The sequence below is a fragment of the Neolamprologus brichardi genome, chromosome 11, assembly GCF_056152115.1.
Source record: "Neolamprologus brichardi isolate AB-2024 chromosome 11, ASM5615211v1, whole genome shotgun sequence".
Lineage (NCBI taxonomy): Eukaryota > Metazoa > Chordata > Actinopteri > Cichliformes > Cichlidae > Neolamprologus > Neolamprologus brichardi.
The window spans coordinates 8,047,260-8,066,977 of record NC_142114.1 but is presented as its reverse complement, the minus strand read 5'-3'; the positions used below and the strand labels follow the sequence as shown (position 1 = coordinate 8,066,977).

Below are 19,718 nucleotides of genomic sequence, written 5' to 3'. Positions count from 1 at the left end.
ATTTTCTGCACATTCCAGCACATAAAATAAAATATTTTTTGTGTTTACACTCAGTCTTTCAAATAGATGCAAGTAAAACACAGCAGAAAATAAATAAAATCAAAGACTAGCGGTCCTGTTGCTCTATTTTCACCTGTAAAGCAGGAGTGGGGTAGGCGGAGGTTTACCCTGGTGCAGGTGTGCCGCAGCGGTCAGTGGAAGAATCCGTGAGTTTCTCTGTGAATTTCCCATTACGTCGTTGCGCACTCGGTGCTTGTTTAGGGTTTTTTTCTCTGTAAAAAGTTTTTTTTTCCCACGCACAACAGACACTAATGTTTTTGTCACTTTTTATGGAATCAAACTCAAAGTAAGGTCAGTACTTCCACGCTTTAAACGCTGCACGCTCATACTCTCTCCCGTACTTGATATATTATCCATTGTTGATCTGCACACAGCTGTTGTCATGAACGTCGCACTCGCTTACATCATTGTCATGAGATATTCTCGCAAAAAAAAAAATCACGGTTTTAGTAACGCAGCGTTCCAACGGGAAAGTAACGGTAATCCCTTACTTTACTCGTTACTTGAAAAAAGTAATCAGATTACAGTAACACGTTACTGCCCATCTCTGGTGACGGCACATCAAAGTCAGTCACTTGAATATGAATGAATGTTGTCAATGTTAGCACGTAATAGAGCAGGCAACATTATGAGCTGTATTTGTGTATAAAGGAAAAAATGAAAAGTATCTTTCATTACAAGTTTGTGAAAATTCAACTCCAAGCATGTGTGATTCTTCTTTTTCCTGCTGTTCCCACAGAAGCCCCACAATTCATCTCTCACACATCTTTGCACTTTTTAACAAACCAATGAGGTAATTACTGCACACAACAGTCTGTGGAGGTCATTAAGGTATCCAGTAATCGACTGTTCATATACTGCAATACCACTTTTTTTTTTTTTTTTAAATGTGTGTCCGTAAGTCTGCAAATTAGTAATGTAATTACACTGCCTGGCCAAAAAAAGGCAACCACATGGATTTAACTAAGCAAATAGGTACAAGCCCTCCTATTGGATAATTACTGCATAGGCGATTGTCTTTCAGCTGGTAACAAGTTGTTTAACCCCAACTGGTGCAATGAGTTGCTTCTCATTTCATAAACAACCATGTCGAAAGACGCATCTCGTGGTCGTGGAAAAGATGATAGTGTTTGGAAAGGGTCAAATCACTGGCATGCATCGATAAAAGAAAACATCTAAAGGAGATGCAGAAACTACTAAAATTGGATTAAGAACTGTCCAACGCATTATTAAAAAGTGGAAGGGTTGCGGGTACCCAATTGTCTTCGAGGAAGAAACGTGGCTGGAAAAAATTGATTGTGATCGGATATCACTTACACATTTGGTGAAATCTAATTAAAAAAAACAAAAAAAACCAACAACAGTAGAACTCAGGGCTGTGTTTAATAGTGAAAATAAGAGCATTTCCACAGACGCAATGCGAAAGCAACTCAACAGATTGGAACTGAATAGCTGTGGAGCCACAAAAAAAAAAAAACACTGATCAGTGAGGCAAACCGGAAAAAAAGGCTTCAATTTGCTAGGGAGCATAAAGATTGGACTGTGGAGCAATGAAAGAAGGTCATGTGGTCTGATGAGTCCAGATTTACCTTGTTCCAGAGTGATGGGCGCAACAGGGTACGAAGAGAGGCAGATGAGAAATGAGATGAGACTGGGAACAACTAAAGAACAAACCTGAAACCACACAAACACGGGGCGAAGAGCAGAAATGTCACGGAGAATGCTGAGCAGAGAATTACACCAGGTTACACAGACGACGCGACAAGGAACACTATAAATACACACAAGGTAACGAGGGAATGACACACCAGAGGGGAACACAGCTGAACCTAATTAGACAAGACAAGGAAGTAAAACAGAACACACTAACATGATACAGGGCCTTCAAAGTAAAACGGGAATTTTACAAACTGTACTACAACACAAACTCGGGCACGAACAGTGCAGGGGAGAGAACGCAGGTAGGAATAATAAAACACTAAACACAAGAACCAAATGACGTGTCCACACTGAACGCGATAGACGCAACCAAAAAGCGCCAGACGCCCCTAGCTGGTCACGTGCACATTCGCACCTTGAAGCGCGTCCAAAGTGAACTGGTCACACTTTAAAATATGCAAATTTCACGCACGTGAAGTGGAAATGTGGGAGGAAGTAGTGCCAGACGGTATGTTAGCAAGATGGCAGCTGTCGATCTAGCGTTTGAAGAGAGACAGTCTCCCTTCTCTATTTACTGTGGAGAGCAGAGCAGCGGCGTAAAGGACCTCCTCACCGTACCTGGGTCCATCAGGTCCTCCACAAGCGTGAGCAGTTTGGTGAGTTTCACCACTTGCTCCAGGAGCTGCGTCTGAATGATGGCCGCTTTCAGCGCCCAGTTTGAGGAGCTGCTGTCCCACGTCGCGCATTCCTGCCTTTTTAAAATTTTCTTAATAAATGAAGCTTGCCTCCAAAATAAACTAACCTCTCTTTATTCTCTTAAATAATTGGTCTTCACTATGTTCCTATATAGTAGTATATTTTTTCATTAGTATATTATGAAATAAATTCTACGTGTCAAGTTGTGTGCCAATATTTGCTGTGTAGTAGAACTGAGACATTAGTCATTACAAAAATTTATTTGAAATAACATTAAAAATTTCAAACAGAAAAACCTAAAACATTAAACCAGCTTAAAGTGGAAGAGCCTCAGGGAGAAGGAGGAGAAAAATAAGAACATTATTTCTGCCCTGGAGAGCCTGCTGCCTCATCAGAAAACTACTGATTGCTAGGGTCCAATGTTTCCAAATTTAACACAGCTGTGCTGTTTTCAAAAACTAATTTATAAATTTGAAATTTCACATTTTCTCTTGTCTGAGGCGGCATGCTCTCCAGAGCAGGAACAAGGCTGAGGAGGAAATGCTCCGTTGGAGACTGGCATGGCCTCTTCAGGGACTCCAGGATGGCCAGCTCCACTGCCGATGGACCGTCCTGAGACCCGTCCTGGGATGCGTCCCTCATCCGCCTCGGAGCTGTCCTCCTCTGTGGGCCTGTAAAACAAAGCACAAAACAACACAAAGTAATGAGAAGGCTGCTACTACATTTTCATTTTCAACATTGAAAAAAACAGGATCTAATCAGATTGGTTGTAGATATTTAGTAAAGGTGATCACATGGGAATTCAAGTGAGTAAAAAGCTATCAGTGCTGCTGTACATCTGTTGCTACAATTACATACCTGTGGGTGCAGCAGCAGGAGCAGAGGGACCAGGGACTGGGGAGCCAGGAGAAGCAACAGGGGATGCTCTGCTGCACAATCAGTTGGCTCTGTCAAGACAATATTAAATGTCAAAAGGTTGAAAACAATAGTCATAGAGAAATTATATACAGTGGTCCCTCATTTATTGCAGCAGGGGTTCTCAGAATAACTAGCCCCTCGCCACGCACTTTATACACTTTTTTTCCCACACATACATGAACATTACTCACAGTTCTCACAAGTTGATTCTCAAAGTGCAAACCTTTGTAGATTTTAAAACGTAAAAGTATTGTTATGCCGCGTTTTTTATCCATCTGCCTGCCACTTTTGTGCGCCTTTTTCCCTCACGGTGCAGGTGTCTATTTCCGAATGAGGGTCATAGTTATGGGTGTTTTTGTGCTGTTATCAAAACCAAACATGACACGACGCGGAGGAGATTTGTCAATCAGGCTGCAGAATGCAATGCGCATTGTTGAAAGTTGTACTGTGCAATACTGGAACAAGAAGGCATCGGTGGGCAAGAGACAAAACAGGGCGTTATTGGAATGCTAGTACGCAATTAACCCTGGCGAAAGAGGTTACATGAATAGGATGAGGGACCTATGAATTCTTCGATACCCAACATCCACAATGACAGCGAAACAACTAGTAGCTCAGTGTTCCAACATTCGAAAGAAGGGACTTCTCTCACAGCTAGAGATTGACAAGGTACAACATAAATGCTACGGCAAGGGGGAGCCAGAACGCCAGGTCAGGGGGGAGATATCATCACCCCCACCCAAGATTGGGTACCAAGCCCCGAGTGCGATAGGAGAAGGATCGTTGAGTGCGAGAGGAACTGACCTGAAAGATAGGATCATGGCCAAGCTTGAAACCTGGACCCCCCGTAGCCGGTTACCAAGATTACGTGAAGTACCCTCAGAAGGTCTGCTAGATGATGTTAATGCAGCACTACGGACGATACCTACAGCCACGATTACCGACACTAACAAGCTGATCTACAATACAGCAGCAGTGATCAGTGAGATGCTTGGCTACAAGTTGAACAGCCACAAGGGGCAGTACCCTCCATGGAGAAGGAGGCTAGAGGCTAAGATCAAGGTAGCACGGAGAAAGGTTAGCCAACTATCGGAGTTGCAGAAAGGCGCAATGAGGAAGGTCCCTAAGAAGTACAGGAAGCTGTCCATACCTGAGGCCTTGGAAACTGCCAAGCAATGACTCACAGCCTTGGCCAGCCGCTTGAGGAGGTACACCAGAGAGATAGAAGGCAAGAGAATAAACCAGCTGTTCTCCACGGAACCAGCCAAGGTGTACTTTCAGTGGCAGGGGGACAATATGAGAACAGCACCACCAAGGCTGGAGGCAGAACAATACTGGAAGAGCATATGGAAGAAGGACGCAACCCATAACGGCAATGCTCAATGGCTAGTGGATCTGAGGGAAGACCACAGTGACCTCCCCGAAAAGGGTCCAGTAACCATCACAGTGGCAGATATCCAAGAAAGGGTCTCCAGTATGAAGAGTTGGACAGCACCACGCCCTGACATGGTTTACTCCTACTGGCTGAAGAAGCTGACTGCACTCCACGAGCACCTGTCAGCACAAATGAACCAGCTGCTAGCCAATGAGAGACACCCAGAATGGCTAACCGAAGGCCAGACAGTCCTGATCCTCAAGGACTCCCAGAAGGGACCGGTCCCCTCCAACTACCGACCAATAACCTGCCTCAGCACCACGTGGAAGCTCCTGTCAGGCATCATAGCGGCTAAGATGAACAGGCATATGGGTCAATACATGAGCGGGGCACAGAAAGGGATGGGCAAGAATACCAGAGGCGCAACCACCAGCTACTGGCAGACCAAGCAGTCAGCCGAGACAGCAGGACCAGACTGACCAACCTGTGCACTGCCTGGATTGATTACAAGAAGGCCTATGACTCAATGTCCCACACCTGGATCCTGGAATGCCTAGAACTATATAAGATCAACAGGACCCTGAGAGCCTTCATCAGGAACTCAATGGGGATGTGGCGGACAACACTGGAGGCCAACCTCAAGCCCATAGCACAAGTCACCATCAAGTGCGGGATCTACCAAGGAGATGCTCTGTCCCCACTGCTGTTCTGCATAGGCCTTAACCCCCTCAGTGAGATAACTGACAAGACTGGCTACGGATACCGACTACGGAATGGAGCAGTTGTCAGCCACCTCCTGTACATGGATGACATCAAGCTGTATGCCAAGAGTGAACAAGACATCGATTCACTGATCCACACCACCAGGATATACAGCAATGACATCGGAATGTCGTTCGGGCTGGAGAAGTGTAGTCGGATGATAACAAAGAGAGGGAAGGTAGTCAGAACGGAGGGGATAAAACTACCAGAAGGCAACATTGCAGACATAGAGGACAGTTACAAGTACCTGGGGATCCCGGAGGCGAATGGGAACCATGAAGAGGCCAGGCAAGTCCTGAGGAGTCAGCTGAACGGTAAGAACAAGATCCGGGCTATCAACACCTACGTCCTGCCCGTGATCAGGTACCCTGCTGGGGTAATAGGCTGGCCAAAGGAGGAGATAGAAGCCACTGACATCAAGACAAGAAAGCTCCTTACCATGCATGGAGGGTTTCACCCCAAGTCCAGCACCCTGAGGCTGTACGCTAAGCGGAAGGAAGGGGGCCGGGGACTGGTGAGTGTCAGCACCACAGTCCAGGATGAGACAACGAACATCCACGAATACATCACGAAGATGGCCCCAACTGACAGTGTGCTCAGTGAATACCTCAGGCAGCAGAAACCCAAGAAAGTGGAGGAAGAGGAGGAACCATCATGGAAGGACAGGCACCTGCACGGTATGTATCACCGGCAGATAGAGGAGGTGGCTGATATCCAGAAATCCTACCAGTGGCTCGACAAAGCTGGACTGAAAGACAGCATGGAAGCACTAATCATGGCAGCACAGGAACAAGCACTAAGCACAAGAGCCATTGAGGCTGGGGTCTATCACACCAGGCAAGACCCCAGGTGCAGGCTGTGTAAAGATGGTCCAGAGACAATGCAGCACATAACAGCAGGGGGTAAGATGCTAGCAGGCAAGGCATACATGGAACGCCATAACCAAGTGGCCGGCATAGTGTACAGGAACATCTGTGCCGAGTATAACCTGGAAGTCCCGGGGTCAAAATGGGAGATGCCCCCAAGGGTGGTGGAGAATGACCGAGCTAAGATCCTGTGGGACTTCCAGATACAGACGGACAAAATGGTGGTGGCTAACCAACCGGACATAGTGGTGGTAGACAAACATGAGAAGACGGCCGTAGTGATCGATGTAGCGGTTCCGAATGACAGCAACATCAGGAAGAAGGAACACGAGAAGCTCGAGAAATACCAAGGGCTCAGAGAAGAGCTCGAGAAGATGTGGAGGGTGAAGATGACGGTGGTCCCAGTGGTAATCGGAGCACTAGGTGCAGTGACTCCCAAGCTAGGTGAGTGGCTCCAGCAGATCCCAGGAACAACAGCGGAGATCTCTGTCCAGAAGAGCGCAGTCCTAGGAACAGCTAAGATACTGAGCAGGACCCTCAAGCTCCCAGGCCTCTGGTAGAGGACCCGAGCTTGAAGAATTGACCGCCCACAGGGGCGAGTGGGGAATTTCTTTTAAATATATATATATATATATATATATATATATATATGACAACATGCATAAATTAACTGCCTACATCAATTCATTGTAAACATACCTTCTGACTGGGACTCCCTTGCTGCCTCTCCGGGCTGTCCCTGGTCCTCGGGGGAGATGTTCTCCACGGTCCCCACCATATTGCCGCTAGTCTCCCGTGGGGTGAGGAAGGGGTCCAGAAACCCCATGACCGCGAAGAACTTCCATTTCCTCCCCGATCCTGCTGCAGACCCACTCCTCTTCTCCATCCTCTTCTCCTTGGAGTATGTGTCCCTGAGGCTCTTCTACTTTCTCCTGCAGATGTCCTCTGAATAAAAACATTATCTTGTTAGCGGAAAGGTATTTGTACATCAGTGGGAAAATACCGGGACAGTAGGCGGGCTTGCTAGCTTTTGCGCGGCTTCCCCGGGTCAGTCAGTCAAAAATTTCAAAAGAGAAATGAATGAACTAACCAGGTTGCCTGATCTCTTCACATATCTTCCTCTAAGCTAGGTCCTTTTTATTCCTGTCTCAGTAGAGAAAGCAGCTGGTGTCATACAGCTCCGGGTGGTTGGCTACAGCTTTGATGAGCCTTTTCTTCATATTGAGTGAAGAATGAATGGCTTTCGCTGGACCTGCCCCTTTGAACTAGGTCGGTGCATCACGTCACCAGGCTCCTGATTGGTTGTGGCGGCGCGACTTGATAAGCGCGAATGCACAAAATGCACCACACAAACTGCAGCGCTTCAAATGCGTCATTCGCGCTACTTGGTCATACAAAGCAGGCAGAAAAGCGTTTTCGCAATGCAAATCTGCTTCTGAAGTTTCGAGGGACCCCCAGTTGCGCTTCATCGCGCTCCTCCATTGACTTTACATGTAAACCCGAAGCTCTGGTCGGGTCTATCGCGTTTGGTGTGAACAAAATCAGAAGAAACTAGAAAATAATGACAATAAACTCAAAAACGCAGGACCATAACACTACCATCATCAGTACAAGATGTTGGTAAAAAAAAAATTAATCCAACACTGAATGGAAATAAATCTTGTGACATTGCAGAAGCTTATTGAAACAATGCCACAGCGAATGCCTGCTTCAATCAAAGCTAAGCCAGGTAGTGTATCTTAGTAATTGTGACAGACTTCTTCCTCAAAATGGTTCACTTATCTCATGGCCTCACTGGTCCAACTTCCAGTAGATTTGAATGAATCACAAGTAAGCCTGCAATCTGGGACAGAAGTACTCTATTGTGATAATATTTTAGTGTAAGGTCTTTAAGCTATGATGGGATTTTTCATGGTCATAACATCATAACTAATATTGGTAAGTTAATATCACGGTAAGTTGATTAAATCTATGAATGATTATCTGTCTCTCTGTATTGGTCCTGTAACAGGCGACCTGTTGGGGGTGTCTCCTCTCGCTCTATGGCAGCTGGGGTCAGTTCCAGCCTCCCCGTGACTTTAAATTGGATAAACGGAAGAGAATTCCTTTCCACATGTTCATCAAAGAGCACCTATCAGTATATTTATATCACGTTTGCCAATTTCACACACAAAGACTTCAAGTACAAATTTAATTAGAAATAGAGCCAGAGTTTAATTTGTCTTTCTGTTTTCATATTTGTGAGGAAGATCATTTTTATTTTGCCCCTTATCAGCATTTAGTTCATTTCACCAGGTGATTTGTTTTTATTATTTTATGGCTTTTTATTTTATTCAAAACTTCATTGCGTTAGGACCAGTGTTGGTCAAGTTACTTGAAAAAAGTAATCAGTAACTAATTACTGATTACTTCCCCAAAAAAGTAATCCTGTTACTTTACTGATTACTTATTTTCAAAAGTAATTAATTACTTAGTTAGTTACTTAGTTACTTTTTAAAAACACGATTTACAACCGGAATAGGTAATAAAGCGATAGATCTTTCAGCCCAATTCTACTTTTTCTGCATAATCCATCATACAAAATGTAATCAAATGGAAAAGTCTCTTTTTTTAACTTGTTTTATCAGTTTTAATCTTTTAACTTTATGCATCAAGTAAAAATTTAATTATATGCACCATTCTCTGACTTGAAGAAATTAGTTTAACATTTAAACCTATTTCCTGCACATTCCAGCTGTAAAAAGAAGTTTTCTTCCCACGCACAGCGGACACTAATGTTTTTGTCACTTTTTATGGAATCAAACTCAAAGTAAGGTCAGTACTTCCACACTTTAAACGCTGCACGCTCATACTCTCTCCCGCACGCGATATATTATCCATTGTTGATCTGCACACGGCTGTTGTCACAAACGTCGCACTCGCTTACGTCATTGTCATGAGACATTCTCGCAAAAAAAATCACGGTTTTAGTAACGCAGTAACGCAGCGTTCCGACAGGAAAGTAACAGTAATCTAATTACCTTTTTTCCGATAGTAATCCCTTACTTTACTCGTTACTTAAAAGTAATCAGATTACAGTAACGCATTACAAGTAATCCCGGGAAAGCTATTTTACTTATAGTGGGCACAAATGAAAATGTTTTGGCTTTCATTTGCTGAAATCCCACACTAGGTTGCACCAAATGTTTGTAAAAAAAAAAAGAGACATCCATTCTTTCTCTTCTGCAGTGATCAAATCTAACACTATATAGAGAACTGCCCCACCACCTGTGCCCTGAAACCATAAGATCATGAGACTGAAAAGAAAGCGTTTGAATTTCTTGCTGACATTGGAGGAAAACAAAGCTTTATTTGAAGTTTCACTGAATCTGTAGAAACAAATGATTTAATACAGAGAGTTAACCTTTATATATAATAAAGGCCTTTAAAAAAAGAAAAGAATATTAAAGAAAACATTTCTAATCTGTAGATTTAATATCTGCAGCATCCTGATGTTATTGTGTCTGCCACTGAAGTCCATTATGCAAAGTCAGGGAGACTCCCAGGTATCAAACAGACAACACTTTGTGCTTGTCAAAACCTGTTTTGCCCTTTTCACACTGCACACTGCAGCAGCCTGCCATGTTAGCCACTTTTCACCCAATTCTCCCAGTTTCTAGCACGATCAAAGACTTTTGAATGATGTGTCACATTCAGTGTTGAGCATGGTGTGATATGAAACAACATGCTTTTTATTGTTGTGTCGTTTTTGTTTTTTTATTGTGTAATTTTATGAAGATTAGATTGCAGAGGACACCTTAAGGGCACATTAAAAGTCTACAGATACATTCATACAGTAACGCTCAGTAAAATTAAACATTTTAACAGTACTTTAAAATACAAATGTCTAAATCCTAAGACACTGATTTTTCTCACTGGAAATATATTTAAAGGGTGTTATGTTTAACAGCTTTTTGTAATTTTTTTGCCTTTTAACAGTTGAAGTTGTTGAATTTACAGTGCTAAACAAATTAATTAGATCTCCACCCAGTGTAAGTTTAATGTCACAGAAGCCCTAAATTAACAATACTGATAATTGCCAAAATCATTTTTAATGTTTCTATAATAGGTTAATCCAGCAGCATATTAATCGAAATGATGTTTTTAGTGCAGTTCTCAGAGGACTGGCTTAAATTTAGTCATATAAACATGATTTCCCTTTATTTATTGCATACTAAATGATAAATGATCTTTTTTAGTTTTAAACAAGTTTTGACTCATTGCTAAAATATTTGTGATTTCTTAGTTAAGCTCTGTATATCCACTGAAACAGAAATGTGGCATTTCCCATTGTTATACCAGACCTACTGTTTCTTCACTGATCTGTTAACGCCAAAAAGCTAACATTGCATTTGTCAAAAACAACTTAACTAACAATGAATTTATGCTAACAAGCATCTGCTGTGTAACCAGTGCCTAATAGTATTAGCAGATCGTGAGCTACTCATGTAACTTTATCACAGTTTTAAGATTGTTTGTTTTTTAAATTAATTTAGATTGATCCAACTCTGAAAGTACTGCCAAACAAATTAAAAACTCTGCTGGTTAGAAAATTACAATGACCCCATACTCCCTTCCTTGGTTTAACGCACTTATTGTAAATAAATCACTGTCACAAAATATTAAGTGTGTGACGTGCTGCTTGGGGTTGGACGGGGATGGATCACCCTTTATGTTGTGGTCTGGCCGTGCCTAGACGGGCCATAACACCCCATATTTTAAGAAATCAAAACACCTTTTTTCCATGAAAAAAAATTTTTGTGCCTCATTTTTAGTGATTACCATCCAAACCACAGAGAGAATGAGGGACTAAGAAAGCACTGCGGGATGGACAAGCATTGCTACCTTTGGTCTTAACAGCAACACAAATATACAATAATGTGCCGTAAGTTTTGGATTGAAGTTTGTGGTTCGTAGATTGAAGGATATGTGCTGAGATATACTTCTCACTAAGTCAGCTCTGGTGGGCTGAGAGTGCAGTGTGAAAAGGGCTCCAGATTTCTAAAAATAAAAACTTTAACTGGTGATGTTGGAGGTTTTGGGCTCAGCGTTCGAAGAAACAAAGCCGTGCCTTCAGGACTAGTATTCGTACTCCTCTGCACTACGCCGTCCAAAGTCCATCCAGCCGAGATAATCTCTGTCCTTTATCCTGTGGTTGGGGGGGAGACCACTGGCTCTGCTGCTGAGGGAGGATCTGGTGTGGTAGGCAGAGCCTAGAAGAGACATGGATGAAACAAACTAAACAAAAGAAAACATTCACTGCATTTCATAAAACTTATGTTGTTATTCTTTTTTTTTTAAACTACCCATACTGTATGATAATAATATACGGTATATCTTCCAAATGGCACTGTTGATCTAACTCATGCTGACTCGCTGTGTTTCTATTTCTGTCCATGAGCTCAGCAGGTCTCGTAGTCACACAGCGTTTACTTGAAAGAAAAAAAAACGATGCGCGGTGACAGAGGGAGCAGAGAGTGAGGTCAGGAGGTAGGCAGACGACTATGATAGAGGGCGCAGGCAGAAATGTTAGGGGAGTAGCAAGCGTGGAAAGATGAAGAGAGGAGGCCAGAGGGAGGTGGGAAATGCCAGATGGTGGGACTGAAACACAGCATGAATGAACGCAGGCTGCAGAAGGATGGATGTGAGGAAGAGGGAAATATGAGCATGTAATGAGATGACAAGGAAAGGGAAAAGGAAAAGGCGGTCATTTCATTTTCTCTTCCCATTCTTTGTTCTCTTATTCTGTATCGGCAGTCATACGTCTGATCACACCTTTCCTAGAGATGAGTCTGGCCAGAAGCTGGTTCAGGCTGTCTGGAGTGTCTGTGTCCTCTTGGTGCTGGCTGTAGTTGATAAGATGCCCTGAGAGGGGCGCTGGAGCGGAGCGAGCCTGCCGTTTCAGGCTGGGAGAAGGGAGAGATCCGCTGCCTGAGAGAAGAGCCGTACTTTCAGCTGTCTGTGGAGAAAATGACACATTTATGAAATAACACATTTAAAAAGTAATAAAAACAAAAATTCAAATGAAAATAAATATTTATCCTCCAGTGGAAAATTGAATACAATTGTACCACGTGGAAGCAATTTAGACATTAAAGTTTGTAATCAGGGTCCTACTCCACTTCCCTTAATTGGCAATGTACGCGCTGTTTAGCTCTGCATAATGTGTGTGTGTGTGTGTGTGTGGGTGTGTGTGGGTGTGTGGGTGTCTTACAATTGATTGTGAAGGCAGACTCAGGGAACCACTGGACAAAGCAGCCAGGATAACACAAACACAGATGCCTACATTCATGGCTGGATGGAGAGACAGGGAGAGAATAACAGTTAAACAAACTCAATAGCACATTTCCAGTTAGTCTTTATTTGCTCTTTACTGCCTCTCATCTGCCCTCTTCTCTCTTTCTGTCTCACCTCAGCTTGCTAAGGGAAAACAAACCAATGCAGGCAATATTGGCTTTGCAAAAAGCAGCAATAAATCAATTTATGGTCATTTAGACACATCGGGTGAGAAAGAGATGACTCTTTAATGGTTCTGCCTCGAAGTACAGCAAACATTATTTTATGTTTCATAAATACTCTCCTGCCTGTGACAGAACAGCTTCATGTTTACACACAGACACATACATGTATATGTTTGTGCTGTTTGGAGTTGCGGTCTCTATAGTCGAATGTTGATCTGTGTGCTGTTTTTTGAACGGGGCTCACAGGACAGTCGGTGTCACACAGAATCAACACATGAAGTTTACTCACGCTTACTCAAACCTTTTTAACCCCTCATATAAATACATATAATATTATCAAACATAATAATAAATACATTTATAGATGTTTCTTATTAATTTGTGTAGAAGATCATTTTGATTATTTATTTATTTTATTTCTATCTTGAAGCCTGCCGAAGCAGCATATTATCTTTGATGAATGATGTTTTACTCCCGAAATTTATTTCCAAAGGAAAATGAGTTAAAGTAAATAATTAGATAAAACCAACAGCAAAAGCTGCTTGGGGGCTTTCAATCTCAGATAAATCAAAAACCCCACTGCCTCAGTCTGTCACAGTGTTACAGCGCTCTGCTGCGTCTCTCTGTGTTAATATATTTACTAAGTCAAGAATGATCTTTTTACAGCCCATGAACACCGGAACATAGATATGCAGGAGAGCATAACTTTGCCATGGTTTCTACCTTTGCAGAACAAATAAATAAATGAGTGATTTAGATTTTTCATGTATTTTATGCATTGAGTCTTTGTTCTTAGTCTAGATCCTTTTGTACCGTTAACAGTCCAGAACGTCTTCTAGTCATTGTTCACTGGTCAATTCATTACAGACGTGCAGGTGAAATCGCCCCCTTCTGCAGTTTTAAACCAACTGAAATGGAGAATTTCTTCTTGTGTGATTTTATCACCATAAGTCCAGTAAAACGTTTGGTTTGAATAATTTGTTTAAACTGACACAGCGGTGGTGTAAATAGCCATTCTGCTCATGCTAATATAATTCCTTTTAGCAGCTGGTCATTGTCTCTCATTCATTATGTAATAGGCTGGTAATGATGTGGTAATGTAATGTATGTGACAGCTCTCCTCTCCTCAGAAAACAAAATGAGAAAATAACACTTTTACCCATCACTACTTAATTAATACACAGAGATAAAAAAATAAAATAAAATAAAAAATAGCTCCTATGAAAAGTGATTAGGAATTTCTTTCCTACTTTCTTTTAATTCCAACTCTTGGAATGATAATTTTATCCACAACAAAGGTCAAATGATGTCCACAGAACCAGCAACTTCTGTGAGCATTTAAACACAAACACAGAGTTTTCCTCCAGATAAAAGTTAGGGGCAAAATTAAATTTCTTATGTGGTCATTTGGACACTCAGACAGTGAAGGAATATCTGGCAGCTACTTAATTCTCTTTCAGCTCAGCTGTCAGTATGGATCTATTTTTACTCATATATTACTTTTTAAAGACTTTTAATCATAAATATTGTATAATCTTTTAATAATTCTGTTTGGCTCGTGTATGAATATAATTTTCTTTCATTAAAACCCACCACTCACTTAAATAAACAGAAAAAAAGATCCACTGTAATAAACATTTCATTTGTGCTCTAAAAAGGCAAAAGAAGACAACTACATATAGATGGATAACTATCTATATAAATACCAGTCCAGTCTTTACTTGTCTACAGTATTCTCATTTTCAGTGTATAAATAACTGAAAATAAGGGGACAGGACACCTTCTCAAAGCATTAGTGAGTGTGTGTAACCATCCCCCTGTGACAGGAAAACAGAGAAATAAAATGGTTTTAAAATGAAAACAAACTGCAGAGAATATTTTAAACCTTACCTGCAGCTGTTGAAGTAAACCAGGAGAGGCTGATTTGAAGATAGTGAGCTTTGCTCCACTGATGAGGCTGTGACTGAGTATGAGATTGAGAGGGAAGACCATACTTTATACTGACAGAGAGGGAGGGGGAGGAGCCTCTGCCTGTAGGAGGAGCCTGGTGCTGGCGCAGAAAGTGACAGCGCTGACGCCAGTGAAGACGCAAACATGCATGTAAACTTAGAAAGCACAATGAACGCACACACACACACTTCCACATGTACCCACGCCAATCTACGAGTGAGAGGATTGGGACAAAGGTGGCAGCTTTAAATACACCTGTGACTGAAAAAGAGGGGTTAGTATTTTGAATCCAGTAAAGAGACGCTTTGGGGATCTTTAACTGGTTTGCTGTAGATGATAACAAACTTGCAGGTCAGTGCCTTTCCAGCTGCAGCAAGGCTCTAACAGCTTTAGCTGATCAAAAGCAGGGACACTGTTCATGTCTGAAGGGCTGAAAATCATCCTGGGACTGAGTCTGAAGTGGAGAAGAATGAAACTCTGAGACTTCTAACGAAGCCTTTTGGTGTCATGCACATGGATCCACTGTAATCTCGTGGATGTGTCATGTAATCAAACAGACGTGAGTGTTAAAGATCAGAAACACATACGGTACTTGCTTATATTATCTCCTGTCTGAGTGTGTACCTTCATCAGCGATGAATGTGTATGAGCTCTGTGTACAACAGCTTTTCTTTAAACAATAAAAACATCCCCAGTGTCTTTTTGGCATCTTTAAATTATTTAATTAAATAGAAGTGGGATCATTTTGTCAATCTATGAAGTACTTAATTAAAAAAAAAATCCTAATCACAGCTTGTGGGCACAGCACTTATACACGAAACAGTGATGCACTGACTGTGAGTGTGAATATGTAGGGTTTATACGACACATGTGGCTGTGGTGCTGAGGTGTAGGAAATGAGTCTGACGTCTGTTTGAAAAGCCCGAAGAGAAGCTGAGCGGGTCACGAGAGAGAAGTTTTGAAATAAAATTCTGCTCTTTAATGTTTGATTAAAAATAAATAAAGTAAAATAACATAAAAATTCAGTGTCTCTGAAGGCCAGAATGAAAGTAACAGCATGAGGATCCCTTTCATATATATTTTACAGATTCAAACGCTGGAATAATAACACCCTGAAGTGCAAACTGTGCTTTTAAAAGTTCATTAAAACCTAATGATCTATTTTAGCTATCATCAAATTGTCTGAGTCAAAGGATTAATTTTACAACATTGTTGTTTGCTGGAGCTGAAACATACAGGACTCAGGTACATTACACCTGTTGGGTGCATATAAATGGCTGTTTGCTTGTAGCGTTTTTGTGAATCCTGTTAAATTCTTCAGTAGTTCAGGTACCGCTGAGTTTACAGAAAGGTATTAAAGTACTTTTGAAACATATTTTCACTCTCTGGCTCCGTGAAAATCTAACTCCCCTGGGGAGTATCCTGGACCTTTAAACATATAAAGTTCTTTATTGCAGCTCCCTTTTGTTATGAAATGTTGCTTAATGTCAGTAAAGCCAGTGGACCTGCACAAACTAAACTAAACTAATATTTTCACAATAGTGTACACCAATCATTCACTTGCTGTATATGAACAATGGATTTTAGAGTCATTCTCTGTTGCGCTGGTCTTCATTTCTCGTTCAGTAACTGTGTCAGACTGTTCTTTTTCCATTTATTTTCCTATTCAGACTTTTTATTTTATTTTATGTGAACTGTGACCTGGCACCGGGAGGATATTTAAATGAACTCTTTTTTTTTTTACCCAGCAGCGCAGTCCCACCTCTGAAATGAGGAAAACGTATCTTTCAATTCAAACCTGGAAAAAAGAAATCAAAAATGTGTCAGAAAGTTGAGATAGGATTGTGTGCTAGCTCCCTTTCAATCAAATTACACCAAAGTCCGACACTGTGTCAGATGTGGGAGGCTGCCAGTGGACAGTCTGAGTCTGTCCCAGGGGTGATTGTCTGTCTCATAACACTGCCATGAACTTTTTGATCAGGCACGCACCTGTAGGCTGATACTCGTGCCCCTCTGCCCTCTGTCAAAGACAAACACCGCACTCACTTTGTGTTTTAAATAAAAATTTATAGATTTTGACGTATCAAGTGGGCAGATGTGAAGAGACAACTGGAAGCTCACTAATCCACTACCCTCTCACAGGATTTCATTACAAAAGTCAGCCTGTAAGCCTCATCAGACAGGTTCTCTCTGTTATTGGGGTGAAAAAAAAATGAATGTGAATGAAAAGACAGAAAAAAGAAAGAAAGTTTTTATGGCTTTTCTTCTCAAAGATAGGAAGACAAACAGGGACTGCAAATCTTTAAGCTAACACTGACTTTTCAGACCATGTCAACATTTAGCAGCTGTGCAACACAAACTAGAATAACTGATTTCCACAAAGCAGAAGAAGACTATATAAGTGTTTGTGATGTAATTAAAAATGGCAGTCAACGGAAACAGTGAGGGTGAGGCCAAGGTCAGGAAGTGTTAAGTAAAAAACATTAGGGCAACTCAAAATGCCCCGTTTGACTTCAAAACATATTTTAGGAGCTCTAGCAGCCTTCTTGACAGCCACACTTCACCTGAGACCATTTCTGATGAGGCTTCAGTAGATGGATCAACTGAATGGTCAGATGCATCTCTGAGGTCCTGTGTCAATATTTGTTTTCTGCACATCATGCCAGGATATAAAAGTCATAGGTCAACAGCACGTTGTGAATCACCTTGTTAGTGCAAAAATGCTATTTTATGTATTTTTCTGCTACCCTTGGCTTTCACCGTAGATTCAGTCAAAGAAATAGGAAAAATCTAACAGTGGTAAATTAAGTGGTTCTTTGTTGAGTTTTCTGTTATGTGTGGACACAACGATGAATGATCGTTGAGTTAGGTGATCCCTTGAGTTAGGTGTGTCATGTGTCATGCTTGAGTGATTCATAGGTCAGCGTCAAGTGATTCAAGCAACAATAAAAAACAAAATCTATGAAAATGATGAGGTAAAACGAGAAACGACTGCTCACCCACCTCTTAATGTGAAAACTGCAAATGCTACAACTAACTTTAGACCAAACTGTGGAAGTGGGTTTGTGTAATTAAGTGTTGTATTTACAAGCTCAGATTGCCTGTTGTGCATCAGTCACACACAAAGTTAGAAATCGGGGAATTTTTCTGCCCATGCTGCAACACTAGGCCCAACCTAAAGGACCGCTCCGCCCCGAGACACCGAGGACGACGGCTGAATCGCTTCACCAACTAAAGTTTGCCTGTTGGTTTGAAGTTTGAACTCTTTCAGTTGCTTGCATGTTCGTGCCTGTGCTGCTCTGTGCGTGTCAGTCTGAGTGAAGGCATTTGCTCTCTGCTAACTAGCTGCTACTTTGTATCTGCCATCTGCCTAAGCCATGTGCAAATTTTCCATTTCTTCTGGTTCCCATTCTGCATGCTCATTATGGTGATTTATGCTGTGGTAAAATATAACCAGGCTGAAATGAACCCCGAGGGGTTCTTGCCTGCTTTGGCTGAATGGATGAGTGCAAACTTTGGTTAAGGGGTTATATTATGTGTTGGGCTTTAGTGATGTAAACGTAACATTAATTTTGCATTACTCCCATCGTTATGTTTATTTATTTTTGGATTAGTCAATCAAACATTTCTCATAGAAAAACCTGCAGCTTAGAAGTCGACAACATCAGTCAGGCATAGTTATGAGTCAGATTGACATATTATTCTTCATCTAATTTCCAACAAACAGCTCTGTGGTTGATGCTGTTGTCACTCTCTCTGCCATTCTGAGCTTAAACACATGCATTTATGAGTCTGGCTCTTTGAACCATTTGATAATAAGAGATTCTTTGCAGACTGTTTGAAATTCATACCTAGCATACCTGCTTCTGCATATTGGATGAGCTGTAATCTCATTGCAGTAGACAGACAGTAGATATTCTTCCCCATGGTATTAAGTTCACAGGAAGGGGATGGCTACATAATGTCTTCATGGTTTTGGATTCTGCTTTGGTTATGATTGTATTTTTGTGGATCTCTGATGCCGTAAACTTGAGTTGATCCTGGACTTTAAATGCCAGCTCTTTATGGAACTCTAAAGCGATTATAACAGCATAAATATTGCAAAAAGCAGCATCCAATAGCAGTTTTGGTACTGAACACAGATTTGTCCTGATGCCAAGTTCACTAAGAATCACTTACAACATGTTGTGTTAATCTTCAGTGATTATTCTGCCTTTTTAAAAAATAAAATACCCAAACAAGGTGTTCCACACAGGCCTGTGACTCATAATGACATCACTTCTGGCATCAAAGGAAAAATACATGCACACAGATTTTTAAGGAATGTATTCATATTTATTCTCTCTGTCTCTCCTCCTACCAGCGGGTACTTGATTTAATTGCACTCTTGTGGTGTATGGGTCACAAACCTCTTCAGTAGATGGACCCTCCATTCTTTAATTAACTGGTGCGTTTTCTATTGTTGGACATGAAGGGAAGGCTGGGTGCAGAGATGAGCACAGAGGTGGGGAGTGGGAGGGGGCAAAAATGATGATAATTATTAAGCATTAACTACATACACTTAAAAACATGCTGATTACTGATGGAAACAGTTAGATGCTTTTTTTAGTGGTAAAGGGTTTTTTTGCAGCCATGTGAAGACAAAGGGAAAATAATGAAATAAAAAACTGTGAGCTCAAGGAATGAGCAAGAATTTCATCTTCTTCAGCATCTGGATAGTTTCAGTGTCTTTTTTAACCTCCAAAGTCTTCTTCAAATGTACAGAAGTTTCTCCTTTTCTAAGCTTTTAGCCAACTATGACCGAGGGTGTCATGATGAAGTATCTTTTATCTGGAGTTTAAACACATGTAATCCTGGAAGCCACTGGTATTGCAGCTGGAACAACATGAGCAAAAGCTTCCAGGCAGACCCAGCAAAATCATTTTTCACAGA

General features: G+C 41.5%; 1 protein-coding gene across 1 annotated transcript; it reads right to left on the bottom strand.

The window, feature by feature from the left end:
- Positions 1-9,659: 9,659 nt before the first annotated feature.
- On the bottom strand, positions 9,660-14,790 carry LOC102782051 (cholecystokinin-like). The gene is made up of 4 exons (XM_006794900.3): positions 14,727-14,790; positions 12,590-12,669; positions 12,151-12,334; positions 9,660-11,588 (listed from the first exon to the last, which is right to left on the bottom strand). The coding sequence occupies exons 2-4, from the start codon at positions 12,665-12,667 to the stop codon at positions 11,455-11,457; spliced, it is 396 nt and encodes a 131-aa protein (XP_006794963.1). The 5' UTR covers positions 12,668-12,669; positions 14,727-14,790; the 3' UTR covers positions 9,660-11,454.
- Positions 14,791-19,718: the final 4,928 nt, after the last annotated feature.

Coding starts and splice junctions, on each gene's coding strand:
- LOC102782051 (XM_006794900.3), bottom strand. CDS start 12,667: ATGAATGTAGGCATCTGTGTTTGTGTTATCCTGGCTGCTTTGTCCAGT. Junction 12,335..12,589: donor GTCTGCCTTCACAATCAATT/GTAAGACACCCA, acceptor TTTTCTCCACAG/ACAGCTGAAAGTACGGCTCT. Junction 11,589..12,150: donor CAGACTCATCTCTAGGAAAG/GTGTGATCAGAC, acceptor TGTCTCTTCTAG/GCTCTGCCTACCACACCAGA.